The sequence below is a fragment of the Plectropomus leopardus genome, chromosome 2 (genome assembly GCF_026936395.1).
Source record: "Plectropomus leopardus strain MGB_pleo_1.0 chromosome 2, ASM2693639v1, whole genome shotgun sequence".
Lineage (NCBI taxonomy): Eukaryota > Metazoa > Chordata > Actinopteri > Perciformes > Serranidae > Plectropomus > Plectropomus leopardus.
This window is the reverse complement of record NC_142177.1, coordinates 33,033,281-33,055,673: the sequence shown is the minus strand read 5'-3', so window position 1 is coordinate 33,055,673 and position 22,393 is coordinate 33,033,281. Positions and strand designations below refer to the sequence as shown.

Below are 22,393 nucleotides of genomic sequence, written 5' to 3'. Positions count from 1 at the left end.
CACCAGAGGGAACTTTGGAAAACACAGAGGAGAGCCATCTGAGTGTCGCCTAATGACTGATGACAAGCAGTTTGTCTCACCGATGAGAACTTGTGCTCCTGCGAGGGGCGCTCTGTCTTGGGCCGGCTGTCTGTCCCTTTTGGCTCTGATGTCTTCACTGCGTCCGGTTGCTGCTGAAGACGAGAGGCGGCTGGGAGGGAGGCGACAGATGCGCGGTTGTCATGGTTAATAAACTCAAGAACATAATGCTGCCAGCTGTTCTGGCCTAAAAAGGATATCCCAGCATGCAAAAGATTAATGGTTCAGAGTGAATCATCAGCGGTACAAAAATACAGAATTTGCAGCATAATAGAAGTGGAGTGGGATTCACAAAAAAAAATTGAAATGTTTTTCTTTTTAGGCTTAGTAAACTTCATGCTTTTATGACAAATTTGCTCAGTTGTTGTTGGCAGCGAGCTCCACTGGTGCAGCTGAGGTGCTCTGATATTAATTGCTCCGGAAGCAGGGAGTGTTATTCTTACATCTGCCCCATTTAGATTTTCCCCAGATACTCTGGACATGTGAAACAGTTGACCTTTGGTATCTTGCTTGTTTCTCACACCTTCAGGCTGTCGCTGCCCCAGTAATATGAGCCCCCTTTGTCCTAAACTCACCTGGAAAACTTCCCTGGCTTGTACTGCACGCGCTGTCCTCCGCCGCAGAGCTGTACACGAATGAGTCTCCCTTGAGTGGCGTAACACAAGACACACTTTCCTGCAGGAGGGATAAAGGAAGTTAGGAATATTTCCCTTTTTTTTTATCACTGATAATGTATAAAAAGTACAGCCTAATCGTAACCACAGCTCGACTTGTATTTGCATCTCTCTTTTTTTAAATGCAAAATGGTGCAAGTGAAAGAAATGCACATTAATATGTATTGTATTGCTATGCAACTCATTTTGAAACATGTCATCACTGGGACATAGTTAAATCCATCAAACCTTCTCACATCCTCTGTTTTGAAATGTTTAAAGGACAGCTGGATTATTTTTTTCTCACAGTAAGAGTGAGACAAATATTAAATATGTCATCAGAAGCTGCCTGGTGGTTTGGTTTTGAGGCAGTGGCATGCATGTATGCACTTTCATTATGTGTTATCTCTCCGCCTGCTTCCACCCACCAGTCCAGTGTCGTACTCCTCGTCTGCCTCGTGCTCCTCCACGACGCTGGCGAAGCTGCTGGCATTGGAGGAGGAGCGGGAAAGGTCCTGAGCCTCGGGGATGGACGGCGCCCTGCAACACATCGCCAGACTACACACCTGGGTCACTCTGACCGCACAAACACCTGTGTTTTCAAACACAGTGAATTTATGTGGGTGGCACAATCACATTTTTTTCTCTATTTTTCGAATTTGGCACTTTAAAGCAAAGTGACAGCAGTGAGTTTGTATCAGTGCCAGGAAATCGTTTAAGCTCTGTAGCTGATGCAACCTTTTAAATTAGCTTTAAGGCCTGGTAATACTCACCAAAACATAAAGTTTGTCACAATATTTTTTGATGTACCCACATTAAAACAAACTGCAAGTGCAGCCTTAAAGACCCAGTTAAAAAGCTTTAAAATGGTTCAAATATAACTGAATATTTTGCAGGTAAGACCAAGCCAAGAGGGTCATATAGCAGCATAAAAATCAACAGAACATCAACATCAAATCACAATAGCGTCAAAATAAAATACAAAAATACAATACATAATAGAATGCATTGAAAGGTTGCAATATTTAATCTAGAAATTGTTTGTTAAATGAACTTAGATTTAAAGAAATCAGGGATAAGAGAATTTCAATAACTGTCACCTGTTCTTTGTAGCAAGGAATTCTGGAGAGCTGTGATTGGAGGAGTTGTCTGATTTGTTTTCCTGTGAAAAGTGGCCGCCCTCTGGTGTCCTCTGGGCGCTGGGTGACACCTCTCGGCTTTAGGACAGGGATAAAGAATGACACATGACAAAACTTAATAAATATACGGTAACACACTGGACAAATATTAGATGAATATTATAGGACAATTCTATCATCTATACATGTTTTGAAATAGATAAGTGCGGGGCCCTTTAACTGCCACAAACCACAAACTGTGTTAGACTGTTTTTGACATTTTTTCTTCACTAATGTGATGCAATGATTAACTGGTGCATCACAGATATTACAAGATATGGAAGGCCTTGTTTTAATAGTGCAAGCGCAACCACAAGTTAGGGTGGACGGACTGATACCAAAATATTGATACTACAGTGCGTTTTTGATTCTAGCATCAACTGGATTGATACCAAAAAAGGGATCCGTTTCTCTTCTATCCTGTCTGTATTTCAAGAATAAAACTGACTAGTTTAATCCGACACATAATTGCATTGATAACTGAACCAAAGAGGATAAAAAACAGGAGAAAGAGCTGCAAAAGAAAAGAACGGAGGAAAGGAGAAAAATGCCTCAGCATCCAGACCATGACAGAGAAATAGTCTTTTCAGAGAGGCTCGGGCAAATATATCCAGTTATATTGTAGTGAAATTAATATTTCAGTCAAATCAGATCTTCAGCATTGGTTAATGTTTCATTTTCAAACTGTTATTTGTCATCATTAGCTGTTACATTAGCAGACTGATTTTTCACCTCATAAATCACTGCTCTCGCCTACATGCAAGTGCATATTAATAAAAAGTATCAGTTTCAGTATCTGCAACTCTGACTCTGGCTCTGTATCAGGTCTAAACAGAATTTTGTGGTAGTCCCCACACCTATAACAGTAGGCACTAGGTTTTGTCCACACAGATTGTGTGGGCATCTCAAAGCGCACCTGCTACTTTGTTTCATGTATGTGAGCCTGTAGGTTTTATTTATTTATTTTTTTTTCATTTTGCACTTTGAGCCGACAGCAGCTGAGCCTGTTGCAGGTTTAAATTAAACATATGAGTCATATTGTTTATGCTGCTGTAACATTTTATCCACGCAGGTTTCAGATTTACGGAAAATGTGATACTACATGTCGTTCATTCAACACATTAATAGCATGTGCGCGTCCCGGGCAAACCCCCGCGTTTCTGCATGCATGAAGCACAACAAATAAAGCGATGCATTAATATCCCTCCTCTTGATCTGAGCTGCCATCCATCAAGAGCCTGCATCTTGCACAGTGTGTCTTCTAATGACTGATTTCCTCACTTTAATTTCGTTGCTTCCATCTGTTGCAACACTATTCTCTCCTCACTTCCCACTCCCTGCTGATCAGCTCTGCTCTGTCCTCTCACCTCCTCTCTTGGACCTCCTGAATGTTCTCGATGCCAATGGCACTGCTGCGACGGGAGCTGAAGGGCCCCGACTTCTTCCTGGTTGGGCTTTTCCCAGGAATGATCAATGACTGACGGTGGGCAGGGAGAGGAAAGTCAGACACACAATATGGGCACAAGCACAGCATAAAATATATACAGTACATGACAGTCGGCTACTGAAGTGAAAGATGTTGACATGTAGAGATATGCTGTGAGATAAATGATGAGCTGATGGCCTGATAAATCCTGTAGTCACACATTTGGGAACATGTTTTACATATCTGTAATACTCTGGCAGAAACTGATTAACAGGTATATATTCTATATTGTCTTATTAAAAATCCTTCTGTTGGGTTTTCTATTTGGTTCTTATTTTAAGTATTCAGGTCAGACGGCAAAGTTTACTTGTTCAAATTTCAAGATGTCTGGTACACTCTTCTAATTCGAGATGCAGCATGATTCATCAATGAGTGACTGTGTATAAGGACATGAGTGGGAGTCTGTTTACAATTCACTTTTCTGAATTTCTTACTTTTCTCTTACTGTGTTTAGGCATAAATTTAAAAGTGAAATGAAGCAAAGGAATTCATGCATGAAACCCTGAGATCTGCTGAGATGGAATGAATCGAGAAAATGTATCATCTGAAATGATATGATCTATCTGAAAAAAAACCCCTATTTGCATTACAGGCAAAACCATAAGATAAATGAGCTAAAACATCCCTCAGTCCAATATGGATTATTATTTTGTTAATGCATAAATGAAAAGGGTTACGCTACTTCATGAATAAATTAAATTATAATTAAGACTGTAACTACAAAAAAATGTCACTATACCTTATTACATCTATATACAGCCATCAGCCACAACACTTAAACCAGGTACGGTGAATAATATTGATCATCTTGTTATAATGCAATGATCTGCTGGTAGAACCTTGGGTCCTGGTCTTCATGTGGATGCCACCTGACACACACTATCTAACAAAATGCTGTTTCAACCGAAGTACACCTCCTCATGGCAGTGCCCCCCCCCCCAACAGTACAATGCAACATTCAACACAACAAAAACTGACCAAATTCCCCAGATCCAAATCTGATCAACCATGAAGATGTCCAGCGTCCACAGCCACTTTTATGCTGCCTCTTCAAGGCGGGAATTTTATGTTATGCCGCTTCGCCATTCTGTATGAAAGGTACAATACAGGTACATACGGTACATAGCGGATCCTTTGAGTCTTTAGGAGGGCCTCCATGGATCGGACTTTTTCCATGGATGCTTGATCGAACGGAGATCTGGTGAATTTGGAGGCCAAGTTGGCGTCTTGAGCTCTGTCATGATCTCTGGGCAACAGTTTTTGCCATGTGGCATGGTGCATTGTCCTACAGGGGGCAGGGCACTGCCATCTGGGATTGCCGTGGCCATGGGGGAGGGGGGAGTTGGTCTGTAATAGTGTTGGGGTGGGTGGTGCATGCCAAGTGGCATCCACATAAAAGCCAAGACTTAAGAATTCCCAGCAGAACAATGCACTGTGACGAGATAAGTTTTATACACTTTATCTATGAGAGGTTTTAATGTTGTGGTCGATTGTTGTATGTGAAAACCTCTAACAGCCATGAGAACTAAAACAGGCACATTTTTAACTAAAAACTATTTACTGCACACTTACATTATCAGACAGTATAAGACAAAAGTAAAAAACAGAGACGAAAATAGTAAACAAGAAGGGAGAAATATACATGAACCTCTTCTATTGTTCCTATCCCTATGGCACTGCCTCGGCGTCCATATTTACTGGGACTTTTCCCTGGAACAAGCAATGACTGAGCCACATAAGACATGGCAAAGGAAGCACAGAGAGAGAGGAGATGATAGATTGACAAAAGTAAGAGGGGAAGGAAAAGAAACATCATAAGATTTCATGCGCAGAGCACAAAGAATTTAAACAGCAAGGTGCAAAAAAGCTTGAAAAAAGAGCTAATAGCGTGACTTAATAGAGAAAACATGATATTAGGGAAACAGTGAGAAGCTTTTTGGAGCAAAAGCAGGCTGGGATCCAACACAGGAGGGCACAGCAGGTGATGAGAGGTACCGAGGTAGCAGGCATGTTGGCAGTTTCTGCCCTGAGGGTTACAGGTTTGTTTAGTGATGCATTCAGAAGGAGGGAGAGGGCAAAGAGGGTTGACGACAGCCACAAGGGTCACTTTTAAGAAAATGTTGTCCTTTCAGAAATGGGGTTAATTTAGTCAAAATACTGTCAGTAACAGTTAGAATTACGGCTACAAGTTTAGGTGCCTCCGTGCACCAGTCAAGTTACTTAGTTTGCATCCATGTCTGTGAAAACATGGATGCTTCACATACAGAAGATCTAAATAATCAGCACAGTTTCAGGGCGGGCGCCTAAAATCAGTGTCACCAATTTAGTGTCCAACCAAATATTTCCCCTTCTGTTCCTGAGTTATGAAGTTGAGTGAAGGCCAGAAAAGTGTTTTTGCGCAAGATGTCACATGTCACAGCGAAGTTGACCATTCGAATATAAAATGTCAGCACTTCTTAATTATATCCTAATAAACATTTGTGTGAAATTTTGTCATATTCAACATATGAACTCTCCTCTCATGTTATGGCCAAAAACATGTTTTGTCAATGTTTTGACAAACAGTGACCTTTGAACACCATATTCTAATATGTTCATCCTTGAGTCAAAGTAGACGTTTGTGCCAAAGTTAAGGAAACTAAGAGTTTTCCTAATGATGTTGTGTTCAAGAGAATGAGTTCATCACTGAGTCCAAGTCAATTTTTCTATCAAATTTGAAGAAAAAAACCCCCAAATTCCTCAAGGTGTTCTTGAGATATCTTGTTCACAAGAATGATGTGCATGCAAGGTCACAGGGACCATGACCTTTGACCTATGATGAGCACAGTCTGATGAGCTGATCGTTGAGTCCAAGTCGACGTTTGTGCTGATATTGATGAAATTCCCTTTGGCTATTCTTGAGATATTGCGTATACGAGAATGAGGTGGATGCAAGTTCACAGTGACCTTGACCTTTGACTTATGACAACCAAAATCTAATTAGTTCACCCTTGAATCCATTTGGATGTTTGTGCTAAATCTTGCGATATTGAGTGATTTCACGAAAATGGGACGTGTGGACGGATAACTCGAAAACATAATTCCTCCAGTTTCGACTATCAACAGCGCAGAGACATAAAACTGGAACAGGAGTCAAAATAGCTGAAATTAACCCCATATTTGAAGGAACAGGAAGGTGCTCCTTGCATTTATGGCTTGTGCCATGCACACTTTGCAGCCACACATGCACATAAACAAAGCTGCGTGGAGAGGCTGGAACATTAGCAGGAGGTAAACAGTCATGACAAAAGCGCAGTAAGGAGGGAGGGAGTCTGGGTAGTCATACAGCTGTTACACTGAGCTCACTTCAAGACTCAGGAGAGAGAGACTGGGGCTCACAAACTATCAGGAAAGAAATCGTCTGATTCATCCCACATTGCATAGTCTATTTTTAACATCATCCTAGATATCTAGCTGTCACTCTATGTGGAGATGAAGACTTCTCTCAACAGATGAGAATGAATGTAAGGCTGAAAATGAATGATGTGGTTAATTTCCAAAAAAAGAAAAAAAGTTATTAACAGGAAAACTATGAGCCATAAATGGAAGAAGGCAATCAAGGAAAGCCACTTTAGTTCAAAGCAAGTGTGAATTTAAAATGTCAGGTATGAAAGTGCTTTGATAAGAACATACTGATGAGGAGCAATTTGCGTAAGTGCTGCTTATAAGAAGAACAGGGTTAGAGCAGTCTGTATTCATCCACCGTGCTGTGAACGGTGAACGCATACTGTATGCTGAGTGTACGTGTCAGGTGGGCATCATGTCAACCAAAATGGGCTACTTACAATCCCTGGGGTTTTGGGGCTCTCTGCGGGATTGTGGGTAAAGCTGCCACTGTGACTAGTGGAGACTGTGTGTGACTTCTTGTTACTGAGGCCCATGGCGTCCATAGACTGGCTTCTGCTGCGGATGACCCGCTACAGAGAGAAACGAGGAGATACTGTCAGTGGATCCACTTTGGATGTTATGTGGAAACGAAACACACTGACTGATTTTTTTTTAACTAGTGTATATACCACATATATGTGACTCTATATTTGACCAACATGTATGTCAGTAAATACTTTGCTAATACACAGATTGATTCTGTGTACTTTTTGCTGAACCTCTTTTTCTAATATGTGTGAATATTTTGGAATAATTGCATTGAATCTCTGAGGGCACAGATGTGTGTATTTGTGTGTGTGTGTACATGTGCATGTGCACAGGAACTCACAGCGGTTACATGTGTGTGTGCAGGACTATTTTTGAACACTTAGGGGCAGTGCAGGTCAACAGGCAGGAGGGAGAGGCTGCGTAAAAGAATTGTGGGTTCACAGGAGGTCGAGGAGAGAGTAGGCTTTGTTGTGGAGGAGGATGGAGCCGCATCTCTTTTCTAAAGTATCTATAGTTGGGTTTTGTGTCATGGGAAGGGAAGTTGAGATACAGTGTGAGCTAGGAAGACAGTGAGAGGAAGTAAAGGAGGCAGCAGGACAGCAGAGTCTACACTGTTAGAGGAAGACAGAGTTGGATATATTTGTGATTTGTGGAGGTTTGAGGGAGAGAAGGAGAGGCAGTAAGATAGCTCTCGACAAGTAGAAAGAAAAATAGAGACAGGATTTGTGGGCGAGAGAACATTGATACAGAGGTATGCCTGTATGAAGAATAAATGCATCTAAAGACAGACTGAGAGAAAGGTGGAATTATTTCTCCAAAGTAGCATGGAAACACAGAAAAGATGGCAGAGGACTAGTTGGTGACACGCAGAGGAGAGAAAAACAGCGAGGGAACGCTGCCCATGGGGAGACATGCAAACTGCATCATCAACTCTCTAATGAAGGGTCATTAAATCGTTCATCAGGCACACACAATCACAGCTCCTACCGCTGCGCCTCAGCGACCGGGCCTCGCTCCACCACCCTAATGGTCATTGATGGAGCACTCAGTCAGAGAAAGTGCCTTTCATACACAACAGGACGCTGCACAGCCTCAAAAACCACACCATCATGTGAAAACACACAGAGTTCAGCAGTCGCAGCCAAGTGAGGAAATCAAATGCCACAGGACTGGTCCTTTGAGATACTGCACATTTTCTATGCTTTGTTTTCTCATGTGTGAATACCCAGAATCCCAGCCAAGAGACAGGGGAGGGAAAAAAAGCATCCTTAAAAGTTTCTGCAGTCATAACCATTCTCTCTCATGCATGTGGAGTTGCAGATTAACGGTGCGTCTCGTCGAATGAGAGATGGAGCTGTACCTTAAAGGATTCAAAGAAGCCTCCTCCTCCTCCACCAGCCCCGTTCTCCAGCTTATCGTCTTCTCCACCCAGACCCATCATGGATTGGCTGTTAATGTGCAGCTCCTCATAGAGAGTCTCCAACAGGGCTGAACGTGTGCGCTCCTGGCAACAACAACACAGTCAGTCTGCACAGGTACTAACACTCTGAAATATTAATATCAAGTTAGTTCACCATTTCAGATTAAAAGCACCGGGGTGTAGGATTTAGGAGGATATATTGGCAGAAATGGAATATAAAATACTGTTTTCTTTGGTGTGTAATCATTTGAAAATAAGAACCGCCATGTTTTCATTATCTTAGAATGACCCGTTTATATCTACATAGGGAGATTGTCTTTGTCTACGCAGATCGCCACATTGCACCGCCATGTTTCTGCAGTAGCCCAGGATGGACAAACCAAACGTTGCCTCTAGATTGCGCCATTCACATTTTCAAACAAGGTCAGAAAAACAGATTTTTTACATGAAGCCGCTTTGTTCAATGTTATTATCAGTTTAAATTAGCGTGTATTTTTTTCTTGGGGAGGAAACCTCTGTGGATAATTCGGCTCCCAGAAAAAAAACGACTGAACGTCTAGAATTTAAGTTATTAGAGATAAAAATTGAGCACACATTGGCAGGAGTCTGTCTCCAACATACCAAACAGCACTGAAGATGCATTGATTTGTAATATTAAACTGCTTTATTCAGTGTTTTTACCACTTTAAATCACCGCATCTGTTTGTTTCGGAGAGGAAGAGACGTCTGTGGATAATTTGGCTCCTGGTAAAAATCTCCTGAAAGTCTCAATCTTAAGTTATCAGAGACAAAAAGTGAGAATACATTAGCAGTTTTTTGGGTTAGCGGCCCGTCTGACATACCAAACAGCATTAAATCAATGGGTCCATTGGGGAGATAACCTGCAGACAATTCTGCTCATGGTTAAAAACCTCCTTAATGTTTGGATCAGAAATAAGGTGAGCTCACATTAGCAGGTACTGGGCTAAAACAGAAAAGGAGAAACACTGATGTTTAATGGGAAACTGCTTTATTCTGTGTTTCTACTGGTTTTAGTCACCTGGTCTGTTTTGAAGTTGAGGAGACCTCTGCTGATAATTTGTCTCCCAGTAAAAACGTCCTAAGCAATGAACACTAAAGGAATTGCAATCTGCATTGCTAGATGCCACTAAATTCCCCAAAATCTTACACACTGTTCCTTTAAGGGATGTGGGTGACGCCATAGACAGTTAATAAAGATGGACGACGCGCCCCCACTTCTGCTGTGCTTAAGTGAGGCCAAAATATCCCAGATACAGGCACCGCCATATTGTACTGGTGAAGTCATTTGAAGCCGGAGTCTGAGCAGTATCGATATCCACTGTGGGGGAGTTCTCGCCAAAACACCCGTCCAATTGCGAGCAGCTCCATTGAATGCGAGCGCATGGATTGGCACACACAGCATGTACTTTTAGTTTGTAGTTTGGCCTATGTCCCATTCACTTACATTGAGGGGCAGGGTTTATGACCTATACTGCAGACAGACACCAGGGGGCGATCCAGTTTGAAATGTTACACTTTGAGGGATCTGTCATGTTGTCCATCTTTATATACAGTCTACGGGTGGCGCTGACTAAAATGATCAGACAGCACCACATCAGAGTGATAGACATCTGAGCTAGAGCTCATTAGCATTGTGGTTGTTGTTAGAGTTTGATGGTGATAAATCCGCCTTAAGTGAAACTGCTTTTTTATCAAGAACACAGCCAACCGGACGCTCACCTCGGCAAACACAGGTGTGCACTTAGACATGCACACATGCACAAACACACACACACACCACTAGAATTCACACTTCTCTGGCGCAGTTGTTTTTCTCTTCTCACCTCAAGCTTGGCAAACTTCTCAGCCTTGTAGCAGGCGTACTCTGCATTGATGAGCTTGGTGAAGAGGAACTCACGGAACTCGGGGCCCTGCAGAAGGCAAATACAGAGAAGGACAGGTTTTGATTTCTGGGTTGTGATGTCTGCTTGTAAAGTAGAATTTAATTTTTGTTGAACCTGGGGTTACAGAGCCTACTCCATAGCTGCCCCTTCCCTCAGGGACTCTCTGCCCAAACACATCAGTGACTACACCCACCTCTCCCAGTTCAAAACACACTTCAAAACCCACCTGTTTAAAACTACTTTCAATGTCTAATTAATGTTGTATAAATTTTAATGTTGTGTGTATTTTATTATGTATTTTAATGTATTTCTTTGATCTTTCTTGACTTTTGTAAAGTGTCTTTGAGTTTCCTGAAAAGCACTCTATAGATAAAATGTATTATTATAATTATTCTTATTATTGACCTTTTTGAAGATTGCAGGGTCAGGCAATGCAGGGCCAAAGAAAGGTACATCATCCCGTGCAGTCACAGACACCTGGAGGAGAGAGCAGATGCACACTGATAACACTGTTATCCGTGATGCACATGCCACTTATTAAAACAGCAGGTGACTTTATTGGTCACTGTCCATCAAAGTTTCTTGATATAGTATCATGCAATACTATGGAGCCAACCTTGTAGGTGACATTGTCAGTACACGCGTTCTCCACCTGCACCACCACGTACGCGTGCAGGAAGTTGGACTGGATCATGTCTGGTACAAAGGGCGTGTTCTCCTCCTGGAACACGATGGCTACGATGTCGTTTCCTATGTGCCTCTTCCTCTGCAGCTGGATAGCACAAATAAACAAAACTAACAACAGCGGAAACATCTAAAATGACCAGTTAGAGAATCAGGCCTGTAACAGAATCACTTCCAGGAGTTGCACTGACGGATCGACCCTGAATAAATATAGTCCAGCCAGAGAGGCAGACAGGACTTTAACCCAAGAGTACAACCTTCTCTCTGAGATATACGACACACCCTGGTTTTACACTACTATAACTAAAACCTTTAAAAACTGAGAGTTTTTTTTTCATAATCATGGGAGGAGGGCAATGAGCATTAAAAGAATAAGTTACCCCAAAATTAGCAAGAAATAATTTAAAAGTACAAGAAAAAACATCAAAATAAAATAAATAAAAGAGGGAAAAAGTTATAAAAAAAAAAAGCAAAATAAGGAAATGGCTTGCAAAAAGTGTTTAAAATTTAAAGTTTAAGTTTAAAGTTTAAAAGTTTTTCCCTATCCTTTTTCCTTTTTCCCTTGACATTTTCTACAAAGTTTCTAATTGCATATTTTCCTGTGTTTTTGAGAGAAATAGCAAACATTTTTTTCAGGTTTCAAAGGTTTCAATACTTGTGAAAGGCGTCTGAAAGCAGCACAAGAAAAGTAATGTTGCTCCAGGTGTCAAAGGGTTAAATTCTTATGCCTGAGCTTTCAAAGACTGTTGATAGTGCGGAAATTAATGCATCTGAATACCAGTGGAGGCACTGCAAAGTCTAACAAAAATGGTTTATGATTGTGCAGATGGCTGACTGTCAGCAACCCAAATTGTCGCTGCTGAAAAGCTGCATTTTTTCTTGTTGCCAAAAAAGCAAAAGGACACTCGTGCGCTTGGAGGCCACAGCGCCTGTGCCCAAGTATTAAATTTTTATCCAAGCAATATCTAAAAAACTCAGTGTTGCCAAGCATTAGGGACACCTTCTTCCTCTGCTGCAATATGAATTTATGTTGTCACTGCTTTGCCTTTTGCTAGGACTCTGATTCAGACAGCTTGTAAGTGCCCTGGCAGTGAAAATCTCATACATCACTGTACTCTTTTGTGCTGTCATTGCTACCATTGCAATAAAAAGCCAGATGTTAGCTGGAGTTAGTGAGTTTTTTGTGCAGTGGAAAAGGGGCTTGAAACAATTCAGAAAATAGCACTTTGTCAGTGTGATTGCTCCTAAAATTTTCACTACTATCATTTTTATAAAACTCGATCTGTTTATATCGGATCTTTTATTTAGGTAAAAGTAACAATACAAGGGTTTAGAAATACTTTGTTACGTGTAAAAGCCCTGCACTCATATAAATATAAATATAAATATAAATATAAATATAAATATAAATATAAATATAAATATAAATATAAATATAAATATGATAAAAAACAATTTCATTTATTTATTTATTTTATTTAAAAACAAAAAATAAAACTATAAACTTGTAGGAAAAATACTAACTTGGCAGTATTTGGGGGGAATTTCCAGTTCGAGACCAATAAATACTGTCCTAGAAACGTTCTTCTTACAGCAAGCAAAGAGTGAAATACTCTAAAATGCTGATAGATATCAGAATGTCAAAATATATTCTGCTCAGCCCTCCAACATGGAAATCGATTCTTATCATTAAGACACTGTGACCCGAATCACTCTGCAGCCTATAAGTGGAAGCAGATACATCTGTTTTTTGGCAGATGCAATTTGCTGATAAACTGAAATGCTCAGACAAAAATGTTCTCTGCAAAAACAGATCCTGATCCCACAGTCCTCCTCAGTAAACAACGTGACACCTGCGCTGCAGTAGCACAAGTCGATTACCCTCCATCAGCCATCAGGCTGTTAAACACAATAAAGTGCAGATTTTCAACAAAGCGACTTCACAACTGTTAGCTGCACTGTTCGCTGATGTGACTATAAAACGTCTCAAGAGTTGACCAACTGTGTGCACAGTATAATTTAACAAACATTTACTCTGGGATTTATAGATTATTCTCCTCCAGATAGCAGTCTAATTACTTTACAGCATCTGTCTGTTAAAGTTACAGTCTGCTCGTTCACATGAGAACAATCAACCATCTGTTTCAGGCCCGGCCAAGTTTTCATGATTTGTTAAAGTCAGTCAAAGCCAGAAATATTAAGTAAATGGAAAATGTTTTATAGTTCAAAGTAAGAGTCTAATAACCCACACTTTTCTTTTTTAGTAAATATGTACAAATGTTTTAGACTTTTATCCTTCATCAAAAGGCTTCTAATTAGCTTTTTAATTACTTTATATCTGCAGCGCTTTTAAACACAATCACAAATAACACCGCTTTAGAGAAAATTAGGATCACATCTTGTTTCTGCAGTCCTTTGTGGGTAAAACAAAGAATTCAATTTAACCAATGATGAAATTCAGGTTATGTCTTTGTTGTACATTTGAAACCTGGAGCAGCATCACTTTTCATGTACTGCTTTCAAGTATTTAAACCTTTGAACACTTAGCAAATTGTTGCAATTTCTTTCAAAAACATGGGAAAAAAGGCAATGAGTATTAGAAATGTTACACAAAAATTAATCGATTTAGGAAATACATTTTAAAAAGCCAGAGTTGTTGTCTAGGGAAAAGAGAAAAAGCTAGGGAAAACTATATTTATAGCTACTTATCACAATAAAATATTTAAAGTTATGTTACAGAATTATTAAAAATTTAAGCACTTTTTCCAATTAATTTCTGTCTTTTTAATTCATTCATTCAATTATTTATTTATTTTTTACTAAAATTTCAGTCATTTTCTCAATTAAAAAAAACCCACCATTTTCTTGATAATGTTGGCTCATTAGTGTATAAGTCATTTATTATTGATCATTGCCTTCTTCCCAAACTGAACAAATTTGCTCAGGTTTCAGAGGGTTAAAGACAGCAGTGAAGGCAGAGAGTGAAACATGTGGCTGCAATAGTCGGGCAGCCAGGTTACTATTGCATCATCCCTGAGCTTATTAGCTATCGGCTTTAATATTTACCTGCTCAGGGGCTTTCTGAGCCCCGATAGCTGACTTACATTCATCTCACTTTCACTGTGCAGATGGACCGCCAAAACTCAAGCATCATCGAGGACAGTTAGATGAACAAACTCAGCAAGTGTGGGGCTGGATCGAGACACTTGACATCTGTTGATGCTGTACATCCACTCAAATCGGATCAGTCGGTTCTGGCTGCATTAATGCTGCGCTTTGTCTCTCCTGAAAAAATGCTATGTCATTACGATTGCACTTTGCCTCTTTTTCTTGAGTTCCCTCATGAATCATCCTTTGTGGGTGTTGTTTATGTCCTTGGCAATATGGACAGTCTGTGCAGGACTACTGTGGTGACAAAGTTCAAAACACTCTCAGAGGCTGTGAGGAGCAGCTGCGGACTAATGCAGCTCACTGCAACATTTCATCAAAGAGGTGAAAGTCTTCAGCTGCAAACCCACAGAAGAGAAACTTCAGTGCCAGCAGAGAATACTGAAATGCTCGAGGAAACCGTAAATAAAATAAAGATATTTCTCAAGGATAGCAGGGAAAGTGAGGGCATCAGACATAAAAAGTGCATGTTGCTGAGCAAATGCACTGCAAACATAAAGTTTTCTTACAAGAAAATATGAAGGTTTTTTTGGATACTGATGTTCAGTTTTTGACCGGATAGTTTAACAATTTTGAAAATAAGTTTATTTGCTCTCTCGTCAAGAGTCAGATGAAGATCAAATCCACTCTAATGTCTGCACAATAAATATAAAGGTACCGTTGTCAGCCAGAGAGTTTATCTTAGAGCACAGACTGGATTTTTTTAATTAAGCTGTCAGTAGCTTCACATGCACCATTAAGACACACTGTAAAATCTGACAGCTTGATCTTAAAATATCTTGGAAACCGATTGCCTTGGAAAAGTAAAGTAAATATAACTATTGTTCTTAATCTATGTTTACTTTATATCAACTTGTTAAGTTTACTTAAAATTTAACTGCATTTACTAAACTCTGTGAAGTTGTTACAACTTAAAAATGAAATAATCTTGTTCTTTCTAAGTGTTGACTTCAGCAAACCAAGTTAGTCTCACTTAAATTCGATCAAAACTAGGATTTTGCCAACAATGAAGTCAGGAGATCTGTGAGTTCTGTTTTTTTAACATGTTTAAGAACAGACAAATATAGTATAGTTTGACACCAGCAGAATACAGAATAAAGCAAAGTAAACTTGGTTTAAACAAGTTGCCAAAACTGCACAATATTAAGTAAATATAAAATTTTTTGGGTAAAATTAACACATGTATATAATGTAAACATAAATTAAGATAATAGTTATAATAACTTCCATTTTTCAAGTCAGTTTCCTCATTTTTTTTTAATTAAAATCAACTTCTCCAAATGCCAAACTATCTCTTCAATCACAGATTTTAGTTTTAGCAGACTGATTTTCTAATGATTCATCCCATGTCACCAACATTAAGTTAAAGGTATAATATGCAGGATTTGTTGGTTACTGTTTGCACAAAGTATCAGCAGCGAAAGTGAAAGTCAAAGACAACTTTATCTGCTTGGCACTTTGCCTTGTTATATTTGTGTGTGTGTGTGTGTGTGTGTGTGTGTGTGTGTGTGTGTGTGTGTGTGTGTGTGTGTGTGTGTGTGTGTGTGTGTGTGTGTGTGTGTGTGTGTTGGGTCTGCGAGATGATGCATGCTGCAGAGGAAAACAGAAAACACAGGAAAGAAATACAGGCAGAATCTCTGCAGATAAGTACACCGCTACACAGTATTAGTGGGTCATAAGTGACGATTTAAAGGGATTACTTGTGTATAATGTATTTTTAAGGGAAAATCCTGCATCGTGTATCTTTAAAAGACTTAAATTTGGATTTAATAGTCCTGACCAGCTGCTGTGCTGCAGTCAGACACATGGAGAGGCCTTCACAAATCAGTTAGTGAAGGACGGTGAAGACTGCCTTTAAAACACAAACTAGTCACCCTGATAATTAATCACTGTCACTGTACCTGCTGAGAGTCCCCCTCTGTGTAAGGCAGCTTGGTGGACACATGGAACATAATCTCCTTATTATGGAAACTTGTGTAGACCGACTCTGTCCCTGTTTGTCCATGAGTGACATCCAGCCCACCCCGAAACCTGAGGAAGAAAAAGGAGATTTAAGGACAGAGGCAAGAAAAGGGAGATAGAAGAAAAAACAGTAGAAGTTAAGGGAAAGAGAGGACTGAGGTGAACAGCCGAGAGCAAGAAAGAAAGGAGAGGACAAAGCAGTGTTAGGAGTGGAACGTAAGTGCGTGCTCTCAGAGCGCTCGGCCCATCCACGCTCATCCATCATTGAGGGAATGCCAAGGGCACTTCTTCTGCCTACTCAATCACAATGTCAGCAACTCTACAAATATCAGGACACTTTAAATCGCTTTTTCAGGGATTCATTTAAAGCGAACTCTGATCAATGGCAAAGTAAAAGATGGCCTTCTTCTGACAGACATGAGGTGAAGCACTGTGCTGAGAATTAAGCAAAAGCACTTCAATCTGAAAATGGAAAGGAATTAAACTGAGGAGCATCCAAACCCTTTAAAGTCATGAAGCTCAATCTTATGGCCCAGAAACTCCAAAAACTCCACAAAGGAGGGACTTTCTTCCATGTTTCCAAACAGCTCCTCCTCTGATGTCTGCATGGAGGAAGCAAAGGACATTTTCAGGGGGAGTGACACATGGCTTCAAAAAGCACAGATTAGCAGTGGTATCTCCGAGGCGCACTCACCTGGCCAAACTTTTGATAAATAACCCCAAACTTGAAGTTGTTGCTGATCACATGCTCATCAAAGGTGACAATAAGCCTTGATGCCTGAGGATGAGAGAAGAGAAATTTTCCAGTCAGGTTCATGGTGCTCGTGGATAACAACAAAGTTTTTTTTGGAAGCGAGGATTAGTGCCTACCTTTGGGTAAAGGACCGGATAAAACCTATCCACGTTTACTTCTTCACAAACAAGCTGCAAGTAAAAAAGTGCATTCAACTTTTCTCATTTCAAATATATACTGAAATAAATTATTTTAAATGTATATTTTGTGTGTGATATTAACTGCCTACCTTGGACATCTGAACCACGTTTGGGAACTCGGTAAGGCAGGAAATGGGGATCACATCATGGTAGGTTTTTAGTTTTGTGCTGAAAGGCAAATAGTTTGAAAAGTCAAAATGCTCACTGTTCAGATTTTAATCCCAAGCAATCCTCCTGCTTTAATGTCGTTTTTCTTTGATGTTTAGCATGCATGCAAATGAGGCACCAGATCAAAGGGGACCTTTCCTATAGATACAATGTGGAGTTTGGAGCATCATGGCCTTTACACATTGATGTGTTTGAGTCACTTTTGCCTGGAAGAGGGTCAAATGGACGTCATTGCTGTATCTTAGGTGCCCACTGCTCTATTTCAGGGGTACCTTAAAAACACCACCAAAACTGAGCTAAATTGAGGATTGAGTGGTGAAAAATAATCTGGGTCTAGGTCATTGGTGAGATATTAGCCAGATAACTGGGATTATTGAAAATTACATTATCTTTAAAAATAATCGTTGCTTAAATTTACTTGCCAACCTTAGCACTGGGTGGACACACTCCTAACCAGTGGTGTAGTGGTAGTTGTTGAGGTGGGTGCACTATCAAGTAGCTGGGTAGGTTAGTGAGGAGAAAGTGGGTATCTTTTCCATACATTTCAGTGGCTCTTTGGCTGGTAAGTGGGTTTACTATAAACAGCCAGAAAAAGAGATGGGTATATCCCCAATACATACCATAGACTGTAAATAAAGATGGACAGCATGACAGTTCTCCCAAGGTGTAACTTTTCAATCTCAAAATGCCCCCTGGTGTCTGTCTGCAGTATAGGTCATAAAGCCCACCCCTCCATGTTAGTGTATGGGACATAGGCCAAACTAAAAACTCAAAGTGCACACCAAATACATTTTTCCCAAAGATGGTGTCTGTCACTGATGGTATCACCCTGGTGTTTGTTAAGGTGATCATTTTTATGATATTTCATTTTAATGAGTTATTAAATTATACAGAAAGGTGATTTTCCTCCTGTGTCAGCCAATCCATGCGCTTGCATTCAACGGGGCTGCTCGTGACTGGTCAGCCATAGTATAGCATATTGTCAAAAATAATTAAAAATCATCATAGTATTATAGGTTGTAAAAAAAAAACATGGGCCATTCCAGCCAATGCCCCAAAAATCTCCCCCTTTTTCCACAGCCCAATGTTGGCAGGTATGTGCATACTGACCATTGACTATACTCATACATGTTAAGCATGCTAACATAACTCAGCCACACATCTTAGCAACACACCTCCAGATCTACTGTGATCTTATTGTGAAGGTGAGATGATTTAAATATATATGAGTCAATGCCTGTGACAACACTAGCTGAGGTGACTGAGTTTGAATGGGGTGATGGGATGACTATGGGTGCTGCCCACCCAGTGGAAAACATCACTGTGTGAAAAATGTTGTGGGCTGAGTGACTGTTACCTGACAACATTCATCCACTCTAACGCTCCATTAACAAAGAGGGAATGCAGCTATCAAAATCTGGAGTGGAGTCTCTTGGGTATAAAATTAATTCACAGGTTATATAGTGAGTCGAGTTCTGCCTCGCTCCCCCACATCTGTCTTTAGCACAATGTGAAGGAGTTTCGGTGTAAGCACAAGTTTGGGTGATGGTGGGTGGGAGCCACTACGCATGTACAACATAGATGAACAATGGGCTGATTGTTGAGCACTTTGCAGCTAAGATTTTAAAGTCATTTACACATAGGAGCTTGAGTGTTTATGCTCCACACAAACAGTTTAATACTTCTATTTAGACTCACATTATTACACAGCTGCCAGAACATAAATGACACAAATCTCTGTTGGACCCTGGCATGTGTTTAGTTGTGTTTCTAAGGAGCTCATTAGAGGCTTGACGGAGCAGATGCTCACCAAAGCAGGTGTTCTGAAGGCCTCCCTGAGATTACATTTGTTAAAACTAGAATTACAGCCTCGCAGTTGCATGCCTCCACATTGTATGCCTTCAAATTGCAATATATATCACATGGCTCTCCAGACTCATATGTAGCCATGACAGTTGACAATGCTTCAAATATGGAAGTTGCTGCAAAGGCACTGTATATATTTTTAAACTTGAATGCCTCAACCATATCTTCAACTTGGCAGTACAAAAGATCTAATCAATCATCACACTGGATGATGGACACCCAAGATTAGTGTCACCAATTCATTATCTGACCAAAAGTCTCCTTTTCTGTCCCTGAGCTATGACAGTGAATATTGCCATTAAATTAAAAATTTGTATTCTTTTAGACATTTGTGTGAAATTTTGGATGAATTCTTGAGTTATGGCCAAAAACATGTTTTTTGAGGGTACAGTGTCCTTGACCTTTGACCACCAAAATCTAATCAGTTCATTGTCGAGTCCAAGTAGACGTTAGTGCCAAATTTGTGGAACTTCCTCAAGGCCTTCTTGAGATATCAAGTTCACAAAATTTAAATGGACAAAAAGTCACAATGACCTTTAACCATAAAAATCTAATTTGTTCATCCTTGAGTGTAAGTGGACCTTTGTGCCAAATTTTAGGGACTTCCCTCAAGGTCTTCTTAAAATATGTCATTCACAAGAATGAAACAAATGCAAGGCCAGAGTAACCTTGACCTTTGACCACAAAAGTCTAATCAGTTTAATGTTGAATCCAAGTGGACGATTTTGACAAATTTGAGGACATTTCCTCAAAGTCCTCTTGAGATATTGTATTCATAAGAATTAGCTGGATGCAAAGTCACAGTGATCTTGACCTTTGACCACCAAAAACTAATCAAGTTCATTGTAGAGTCCAAGAGAATGTTTTTGCCAAATTTGAGGAAATTTCTCTGAAGCTGTCTTGAGATGTTTCATTCACAAGAATGAGGCAGTCGAAGGGTCACAATGACTCGACTTTTGACCACTAAAAACTAATCAAGTTCATTGTCCAAGTGGATGTTTGTGCCCAATTTGAAGAAATTGCCTCAAAGCCTTTATTAAATTTTATTAAAATACCTAGTTCATGAGAATGAGACAGGCTAGATCACAATGACCTTGACCTTTGACTACCAATATCTAATCAGGTCATCCTTGAGTCCATGTGGACATTTGTGCTAAATTTAGAGAAATTCTGTCGAGGCGTTTTTGAGATATTGTGTTTACAAAAATGTGACAGGTGGACAGGTGGACAGACAATAATGCCTCTGGCAATGGCTTTCTCTGGCACAGAGGCTTAAAAACACTTCAGAAACAATATACTGTGAATGAGTCATTCTGTAAAGGAGAAGTACTGTTTGTACTCGTGTTGCAATCCTAACAATAGCAGTTTGTCATACTGTGTAAAATAGGCAGCAGATGTCTTAAGTCATACTTAATTAATAGGAAAATTTATTGGTCATCCATTGACAACAGGGAAATGTGCCTTGCTGCGGCTCTGCCTACTGTCAGCACTCAAGCAGGAAAATATATCTGAAAATTCTGTGAGGACTAGAAATGCTCTTCTTCCTCTCTGTCAGTTTTGCTTGACTTAACACTATTTTTGAACAATAAAGCATCCCGTAACCTATCCAGAACGGTCAAGTGATGTGTGAAAATACGCTATGTGGAATGGTTCTGTTTGGGAGACCGATGAGTAAACGCCAAAAATCACTGCATTACATGGACACTTGAAGCCAGGGTTGTGGCAGGTTCAGTGTAAAGAAACAGACGTTGAGAGAGAAACATAGAAAGGGAAAATAGATTGAAGGCAAAGAGCAATTACAGGAGATATTTCAAAAAAGAGGAACGTGATTAAGAAGGCACTGGCAAGAAAAAAAAGCACAAATGGGAGAGAAAACAGGTTAGAGATAAAGATAATAGAAAACTGTACCGAAGCATCAAGCGCAGATGCTCTTGATCCCCAATGACATCATACTTCATGGAAAAGACCAAGTGGCCCAGGGCAGCATCCATGGTGTAATAATTAAAGTGCTCCTGGGGGCAGATAAGAAGAAGAAAGTTAAATGCAGGAATGGATACTCCTTCAGCAACTGACTATGAAAAACGCTTCAATAAATTGGAAATGGAGTAAGAATCTTTTAAATTAGGAAAAGTAGTTGCAGTGCCCCCAGAGGAAAAGGTGTAAGACAAGGTTTCTGACTTTTATAATTCTCTTTTTTTTAACACACCATTGCATTGATACACTGCACTTACAAGTAGGCAATATGTTTATTGTCTTGAATGAAGGCTATATTTAACATGTTACACATTGTAAACATTGCATATATCCTTATTGCTATTCTTGCTTATGTATATCTCTAAATCTCTCTATATCTATGTATCTTTTCTCCCGATTTTTTTAAAATACAAAATGAGTTTACAGAAAAGTTTTGACTGAAAAATATTCTATTAATTATTTTAAACCAATTTTTTTTTTTTTTACAAAATACTGCATTTTCTCTTTCTTATCTATATCAAATTAAAGAATCCCTTATTATTTCTGAGGTAGGGTATAAATGCAAAACATAAACTATGCAATGAATGCATTTCTAGACACTGACAATGTCCCCTGTCATTAAAAAAGACCCTTTCACTTGGACAGAGGTAGCTGATGTGAAAAGGTTTGCTTTTGCTGGAGGGGAAAGCAGAGAGGGCGCGTTTGAAGAACTAAGTTGACCATTTCCCACTCGTGGGTGACAATGTCATGTAAGTTGTACTATTTGTGTAGTTCAATACCCTCTTGCAATATTTGCAGACTGTTTTTGCCTTTCTGTCATCTTCTCGCCTTTATTACTTTTTGACATGATAGGTTTTTAAGGGGCAACTGTTATTTTGATCCACGCAGCTCACTAATATCAGGCAAGTACATTTCAGATAACGGAAATATGGGACTTTTTTCCAAAGCCGAATTTATATTTTAAGATGCTGTAGGAGACTGAGTAAATAATTGCTACTTAGGTG

The 22,393-nt window shown here is 39.8% G+C and overlaps 1 protein-coding gene across 11 annotated transcripts in view; it reads right to left on the bottom strand.

Moving 5' to 3' along the window:
• rap1gapb (RAP1 GTPase activating protein b) overlaps positions 1-22,393 on the bottom strand; it is a 145,600-nt gene that overhangs the window by 5,034 nt on the left and 118,173 nt on the right. For 7 of the 11 annotated variants that reach the window (XM_088069079.1, XM_088069070.1, XM_088069054.1 and 4 more), the window contains 17 exons: positions 21,324-21,427; positions 17,471-17,549; positions 17,319-17,372; positions 17,143-17,226; positions 16,950-17,050; positions 16,388-16,517; positions 11,251-11,406; positions 11,040-11,111; positions 10,575-10,661; positions 8,671-8,814; positions 7,220-7,351; positions 5,044-5,121; positions 3,277-3,386; positions 1,832-1,948; positions 1,160-1,289; positions 654-753; positions 81-190 (listed from right to left, as the gene is read on the bottom strand). In XM_088069079.1, coding sequence (XP_087925205.1) covers positions 81-190; positions 654-753; positions 1,160-1,289; positions 1,832-1,948; positions 3,277-3,386; positions 5,044-5,121; positions 7,220-7,351; positions 8,671-8,814; positions 10,575-10,661; positions 11,040-11,111; positions 11,251-11,406; positions 16,388-16,517; positions 16,950-17,050; positions 17,143-17,226; positions 17,319-17,372; positions 17,471-17,549; positions 21,324-21,427 — 1,788 coding nt within the window. The remainder of the gene's footprint in view (positions 1-80; positions 191-653; positions 754-1,159; positions 1,290-1,831; positions 1,949-3,276; positions 3,387-5,043; positions 5,122-7,219; positions 7,352-8,670; positions 8,815-10,574; positions 10,662-11,039; positions 11,112-11,250; positions 11,407-16,387; positions 16,518-16,949; positions 17,051-17,142; positions 17,227-17,318; positions 17,373-17,470; positions 17,550-21,323; positions 21,428-22,393) is intronic. The other 4 variants (XM_042508981.2, XM_042508989.2, XM_088069066.1 and 1 more) reach the window with 3 other exon arrangements.